Source organism: Alosa alosa, chromosome 17 (assembly GCF_017589495.1).
Source record: "Alosa alosa isolate M-15738 ecotype Scorff River chromosome 17, AALO_Geno_1.1, whole genome shotgun sequence".
Lineage (NCBI taxonomy): Eukaryota > Metazoa > Chordata > Actinopteri > Clupeiformes > Clupeidae > Alosa > Alosa alosa.
Genome location: NC_063205.1, coordinates 5,076,613 through 5,084,684, shown reverse-complemented (window position 1 = coordinate 5,084,684; position 8,072 = coordinate 5,076,613). Strand labels below are relative to the sequence as shown.

The 8,072-nt window shown below is 41.8% G+C and overlaps 1 protein-coding gene across 18 annotated transcripts in view; it reads left to right on the top strand.

Moving 5' to 3' along the window:
• nrxn1a (neurexin 1a) overlaps window positions 1-3,643 on the top strand; it is a 141,432-nt gene extending 137,789 nt beyond the window's left edge. For all 18 annotated transcript variants that reach the window (XM_048267748.1, XM_048267744.1, XM_048267743.1 and 15 more), the window contains one exon: window positions 1,701-3,643. In XM_048267748.1, coding sequence (XP_048123705.1) covers window positions 1,701-2,008 — 308 coding nt within the window. In that variant the 3' untranslated portion in view covers window positions 2,009-3,643. The remainder of the gene's footprint in view (window positions 1-1,700) is intronic.
• The last annotated feature ends 4,429 nt before the right edge of the window (window positions 3,644-8,072 follow it).

Genomic DNA, 8,072 nt, shown 5'->3' with positions numbered 1-8,072 from the left:
TCTCACTAGTGATGCTCCCCTGGTGCTGGCTGTCTGCACTGCACATGATGAAAACTAGTGATGGGAAGCCGAGGACTCATTAAAATGCACTGTAATGCACCATAATGTATAATGCACCAATGGAGTATTCATAGCACCAGGAAAAGCTTTTAAAAGTGCACGTCAGATAGCGTCTTGGGATGAACAATGGCTCTCAGATAGTGAATTATAATCATTTTGAAGCATTATAATGTCATTCTACAACCATTGTTGAAGTTTCCTGTTGAAATGTTGCTCAACAAATCCTTACATTGATACCAGCAAATTGTATTGTTTGCCATGAACATATTAGCTAAAGAGAAAAAGATCCTGTGATCACCATTTTCACCACTGCTCCCTGAGGCAGATGAGGTGGGCGGATCAGTGCTCTTTAAAAAGCGCTGCAGATCTGTGGGGAAATAAAAGCAGGCATGTCCTCAGGCTCCTATGCCGCATCATGTTGCTGTAGCCATGTTGCCAGTGACCCATGCCCCATTCACATGGAGAATAGATCCATGTGCACATGGAAAGATTGCCGCTCACAACCTGAGGCATTTATCATCCAATACCTCGCCAAATTGTTAGACAGTACTGATGGCATGGAACTCCCCGAACAACAAATAAATGCCTACAGGTGAAAATAATTTGATTACTACAGTCAGAAGTGCTTCCTTTGTCATTTTTTTATCCCCGCCGATATTGCCTTTTGTTTTTAATGAATGTATTGTTCATAGTGGCTGTTATTGAAATCAGATTAAGCTCCAGGGGAGGCAGAACGCTATAGCCCAGCACATTCTTTATCACCATCTCATTTTCCGCACCCACGGGCTAGAGTTTTACGTGGCTTGTTTCACATGTCATTTCTCTCTGAGTTTTATGAGGTGCCTGTAGCCGGAAGCGCAGTAAATTAAAGCCATCCTCTCCGAGAACATAAATCCAGGATGAGATAACTATCTCTCGGAGGGGGGGGAAGAAACATCTCAGGAGTTTAAGTTCAGTTACTGGTAACCTGAAAGTTCAAATGTGTCATACCATGTCAGGATGTAAATGAAGAACAGCTTTTTTTTCTATTCCAATGTGTTTGTGTGTGTGTGTGTGTGTGTGTGTGTGTGTGTGTGTGTGTGTGTGTGGACCGTCACGCACATATGCACACACACAATTATGGAGGTTACTAAACCCCTAAGCCCCTCTCTGCAAATGGTTGTTCAGCCTATGCATTTGTGCACTGGTGACTCACCACCACAGAGCCAAGTTCTCTCTGGAGAACCCAATGCATCAGCCCGGCTTACACAGGCCCATAGAACAGTGCTGTGTTAGCATGGTAACTAACACTTAATACAGGCATATTTGATGAAAATGCTTGAATGCTAACATAAAATGCTTGCAGAGAGCATCACCATTCATTATTATGATGATGAAACATTGATGTATTTGCATCATAAAATCTGGAAAATGACTTTCCTAAACACTAATTACTGCAGTGCTTGTCATTATGTTCAAATTTTAAAAAGCGGGTGTGGGATGTAAACAGAGCAGGTAGCGTTGACCTGGTGGAAATGAAGCAACAGTTCTATATGGTACCCTGTAGAGTGAGATCAGTGGTTAAGGGTAGGTCCCTCTTGTGTGGGGCTCTTGTGTCAGCCTGAGGGCCATTTAGTGAACATGTGATTCCATCCTCACAGCCCATCCCCCACTGCCCGAGAGCAAGGGCTTCCCTGGCCCCTCCGAGGTGATCCGCGAGTCCAGCAGCACCACGGGCATGGTGGTGGGCATCGTTGCCGCGGCCGCCCTCTGCATCCTCATCCTCCTCTACGCCATGTACAAGTACCGCAACCGCGACGAGGGCTCCTACCACGTGGACGAGAGCCGCAACTACATCAGCAACTCGGCCACGCAGAGCAACGGCACCACCGTCAAGGAGAAGCCCATCGGCGTGGCCAAGATCTCCAGCAAGAACAAGAAGAACAAGGACAAGGAGTACTATGTCTGATCCATGCTCATCTCCCCCCCCCCCCACCCCACCCTACCCAGCTCCACCCCCCCATCCTCAGACATACTCATGGTCACGTGCCAGAGGGAGGGGCTGTTTGTGTACAGTTATAAATGAACAGAGAGAAAAAAAAATACTACTACTGTCTTAGTGTTATCTAAGACGTCATATACTGTCAGTGATGATACAGAGCTTTTGTGCTCTCCAGCACACAAGAGAACGGTGCGTGAAAAAAAAGACACTTAGAGAAGACTCTGGGGTGGACACTGGCGTAAGGAACAGTCCGACACATGTGAACCCGAAAAAGTGCGGGACGCCTCGGTCACCCCTGCCCCCCCTCGGGGGTGTCGGCAGCGCCACGCCACAGAACTCGTCATGTTTCTAATGTGAGCCCAAACTGTGTTTGTGTTGCTGGGAACATTTGCCCCCTTCTACAGCAAGAGAAATCATACCTGATGAAATCCTGAGAAAAAATTATACAGCAAGGACCAGTTAGGGCATCCTGAGAGACTTGCATACATAGAGACACAAGAAGCTACCTATGATTGTGAAATCAGCCAAAGTATTCGCCCCCCCCCCCTTTTTTTCTAGTGGCTGTCTTGTCCAGCTGGTGGGAGAGGAGAGGAGAGGAGAGGAGGAGGAGGAGAGAGGAGAGGAGAGAACAGAGACTGCTAAACTGAACGTTCATGCCTTCCACCCAAAGAGGAGGGAAGGAGGCCTTACAATCTGGGGTGTCAAAGCTGCAGTTGGCTTCAGTGTTGTTGCTGTCATGATTGCCACAAGCACAGATGATGGTAAGAAGCAGGAAATTGAAGGAAACCAGAGGGACAGTGTGACAAGAACTTCATGCACGTGAAATATCTTATTACATATGTTTATATACGGTGCAAAGACTATCTATGTGTGCTCTCTGGACTGTGGCTGAAGTGGTGTTTTATAGCCTGTTAATATAGATGATGCAAACTACAGTATACCTGCTCTTCAAACCATTTTTGTAAAAACAAGTGGGAAAACAATTAAAAACAGAAAACTAAATGTCAATGTGTTGCTATAGCGATAGATAGTTTATGCCATTAGCTGTGAGGATTTTGATTTACAGTATTATATTTTTCCTCCAATCTGTGCATCTCGTAGGCCTTTCTACATTTCAACCTGTTTCTTTCATAACATTTGTTTCTGCATTGCCCCAAATTAAAGATGCTCATTTGGTCTGGGGGTGGGGGGGGGGGTTCATAAAGCTGGAAATGTGTTGAAACAGAGCAATATTCATTTACCTAAACAAAGTGACCAATCCAATTGTGCATGGTGATTCCAATTTGGTTATTTCGACAGAAACTGCATTTAATGGGGGAAAGGTGTAATGTGAGCCTCTGAATTGTGATTAAAAATGTGAAAGGTCAAGAGAAGTATTTGTTTTGTCATGCCTTCTGAAAGACATGTGACATGACCAATAAACATTTAGCCTTTTCATTTGTTTTGTTTTTTTTTCTTTTGTGTGTGTGTTTTTTATTTGTGTACAAATTTTCTAAGCCTTTTTGTTTTTATTGTGACAATTCTTTGATGACCTCAAAGTGAAAAATTTATTATGAAAATAGTTTTCAAAAATCAAATGAATAAAATAAAATATGAAGTCTATGCTGAGAGTGTGGCTTTTTTCATTTGAAGCACATTTTGTTTTGTTTACTATTGTAAACATAATATTCAAGGAACATTTTGTTATGATTAATATTATAAACCCTTGTATGAATAGAGCCATTTATCATATAACGTTTGCCCAACTTTAGAGCTTTGGTTCCATTAGCACAGGGACTTTGGTTTCTATTAGCACAGGGACTGGGTAAAAACAATAGCAAATGCAATTGAGAATGATGCATTTGCATACGCTGTCAAACATATAAATCTGGATACAGATATAGATCACAAATTATGCATAAAGCTGGGACGTTTTTAAGATGCTCAAACTGCTACTGAGTATCTGTTTAAGGCAAAAACACATTTCCTTTTGTAATACATTGGTGTCACTTTGCAATGAAGCTGAGAAGTAATTTCTTAAGCAAAGTTGTTCCCCCTTCTTTCAAGTGCTTGAGTGGAAGAGTGTACTAGTTAGTGAGTGTAATTAAAGGAGCACTGGAGACGTGTTGGAATCAGGTGGGATGGGTGTGCTAGGCACTGGCTGCACTGTGAAGTTCATTGAGTGTACCAACAATTTCCACTCCAAGTGCACATTTTCATTTCCTGATGAGGGTCTTCAAACATCCTTCCAGCTCCTCTTGCCAGAGTGAAACGTGTGAGGAGTTTTAAGAGGAAAACCTGTAGCAGAAGCCTCTATTAAACTAGGCTCAGAAAACTGGGCATGGGTATTCATTAGTAGTGCCAGCTACTTGGCTCTGGGCTCTCCATGAGACATTCAGCATGTTGCATATTTGGTATAAGGTGTGCTGAAGAATGATTGCATGGTGATTCAATGCTTCTTGATGCTGACTGATTTATTCTTGGAATTTATTCTTGTACCTGGAATATTGGGTTAGGCACAGCTGGCTGGGGACCTCAGCCTCTACAAGAGATGCAGTACAATTGCATTTTGCAAATTAATTTGAGTTTAAGCATACAAGCCAAAGACTTTCATCTGGTTTTGCATGTTTTTAGATAATTATGTAAAATAAAAAGGGGATACAGAATGCAAAACAAAGGAGCAGTATTCCAGGCTGTGTATTGAAACCGAGGTCCCTATAGAATCCAAAGGTTTCAGGAGACTTTTATATTTTGCTGTCATTTCTCAAGACATTTGACCATTCTGTCCAACAGCACTGAGCATGGAACATTACTTTAACTTAAACATGTATTGATATGAACACAAAGACATCAAACATGAACACAGGTTAAATTATGTGAATGAATGATTGCCTTATGTAAAATGCATGACTGTAAAATCAGCAGACCATCTACTGCCCCTTAAATTCCTGTGTGGACGAGCATGAAGGGGACATGTTCTCATTTCCACTCGATGGAGGATGGGACTCACATTAAAACACCACTTATTCATTTCACATGGAAATGTGAGACTGATACGATGCATCTTGGCATATACTCTCATGTCTTTAGAGCACAGTGACTCTAAGCTGAGGTGCACACACACAAACACACACACACACACACACCACAAATGTCATCCCACAGATTTCCCCGAGCCTGTGCTGCATCTTATGTGAGCTATTTCTGCTGAAGAGAGACAGATATCCTACATGAACCTGCCACTACACTGTCTCTGGTGCCACTTCCTAGAGTAAAAGTCATATTTATTTCAAATTACAGATTCACATGACATTAAAATATAATTTCCTCCGCTATATAAGCTTGGAAAAAATAAAAAATGTAATGAGAGAGAGAGGAAATGAGGCTCTCTTGGGATCCTGAAAATATTCTTTTTAATCACATGGCACTGCCTGAAATTGTCTACCTTATTTCACATTTTCATTCTGAATCCAGCTAAGTAAAAAATAAATGAAATTTCTGCTTTCATTTTTCAAAAAAAACATTGTAGATACATCTTGAATGCTAACAAATAATGTTCCCTTGACAATAACACTGCAGACGGTTTGCTGCTGTGACTCAGTTTTGAACCCATCCTTGAGAAATCTATTGTCATGTCTATGAAAACAACACAAGGATCTGATTGTGAGCTAACTGCTAAGAAACACTCTCTCACTATCATTATGGGATTTTGAAAACAGGTTAAGGACATTTTTACTCCAAAAAGAGTGAGCAGGAGATATCAGAAGACCGTAAGGCAAAAAGGAAACCTCTTGATGTGGTTGCAGTCCCCAGGGCTTAGGCAAAGCATCTGCACTGCAGAAAACACACATCTATATTTAATAGTGCAGATGACTTATATAATAGTAAGATCTGTATTCCTCTACATGTCTTTGAGTGAGAGAAAACAGATGAAAGCAAAAGCAAGCTCCCATTGTCTCCTATATATCCCCCTATTTAAACCCAAACCTTTGATTTTATTCCCCTATTGCAACTGGTCCTGGTTCTGTTGGCTGAGCATGACCTTTTCACACATAATGGCAGGGACAAAAACAGCAAGTCATCGGCCCTTTAAGACCATTGACCTGACATTTACAGAGCACAGTAAGGGTAGCCATTACCCATGCCATAGCTGTCACCCAAACCACCAAAACACCATTAGCCACCATTAGCTCAAAGTCAACTTCACTCACTGTGTGATGTAACACCCACATTCAGCCTACAAAGGGCTAATCAACAAAGGGCTATTCAACCCAATAGCCAATCCAAAATGCATTATAAACTCTCTCATTCACGTTCTCTCTTTAACACAACAACAACAACAGCAACACACACACACACACACACACATACACACAACCAGCAGGTAGAGAGACACCTACTGTACACTGTGTCATTCAGATCTTAATTAAGAATTGGTAACCCCAAAATGGTACTGTGCATAGTCACATCCTCAAAACAACATATGAACACCTTGAATAGTCATCTCCTAGGGTCACTTGTGTTCAAATGTGTCATTGATTATTCTATGTATTGTAGGTTTTTGTGTTGTTTGAAGTCAAGTGAATACTGATGTGCTACTGCTGTCATGCGACTACATGATTTCCATGCAGCACATCTCTCCAGACCCTTATTTTCAGCCTGTGCTATTTTCAAATCTTCAGTTGATTCTTTCAGAGCGTGCTGGCATTTCCCAGCACTAATGGCAGAAGTTTAGGTGGGAGGTGTTGTCTTTTCTATTCAAGTGATTACTCAACAGCCGAGACACAGGATGTCTCTTGTTCTGACTCCGGTCCTCCTCGTGCTGATGCAATACGGCTAAATCTGTCAGCGCCAGACAGCGTGAGTGTCCACGATGGCAAACTCTCCACCTCCCTACCAACATTTACATCCGGCGTGAGATACGAGAGCTTACTCTAATTAACTGTGCACACTCATTTTCTGTATAATTATGTTCTTTGACTTGTCATCAGCTCAGGGCCGCTTGTCTTATCTTGCCTCCACAGTTCTGAATACAAATTGTTCCCCTTTTACACCTCACAACCATATGCAAATGAAAGGTCTGGGAAACAAAATCTTTTTTTTGTTTTTGTGTGCACCATTTCGCTTAAGCTTCCAATAGGTCTCATAGATGATGGGGGAAACACAAACACACACACACACACACACACACACACACACACACACAAACACACACACACACACACAGTTGACTTTGACTTGACTTACCTGACTTTTTTTTTCTTTTAATAAATGTGCTTTTTCCTCACCTTCCTGCAGGCCCGTGCAATAAATCATAATGAAATAATCATGTGTTTTTAATTAAAACTGCATTTGCTGATATGAATGCACTGTGTAGACAGGAAGCGATCTGCTCACAGAAAACTCATCTCCTGTCCAGAGCGCGGGCTGGGGGTCATTACTCTCTTTGTTGGGGGTGGGGGGGAGCTAGATAGCATAAACACTGCATCCATTCCCAAGACACAAACACACACACACACACACACACACACACACACACTCACCAGGAAGGAGACCTTGGATGAGACAGCTGTGTAATTGATTGCTCACTATGTTATGTTATTGCAGCCCACAATGTCATACTTGAGATGAATCCCTTCTCTCTTGCTCTTTCTCCCATGGTGCCCCTCTCTTTCTACTCCTCTTTTAGTGTATAACATCATTTGTATGGACTGACATCTCCATGAAATATGGATTGTGCTAATGATGGCATGTAAATCAGACACGCAGCTTTCTCCTTTAAAACTTGAAAATGATTTCAATTGGTCCATTGCCAAGTCGTCATTCTCATATTGTAGCTATATTTACTGTACATCAGAAGAGCCTCAAATACCTCACACTCCTGACAGAAATGTTCAAATGTTCTGTATCCTGCTGCTAAAATGACATATTCTGCAATGAAAGTAACTGTGCAATAATCCAGATGCTTTTTCTAAAGATTTTCTAGGACCTGAATTCAGTCTGGGTCTATCACAGTGTATAGTACTGCAATGTTCCAGCCATTCATCTTAAA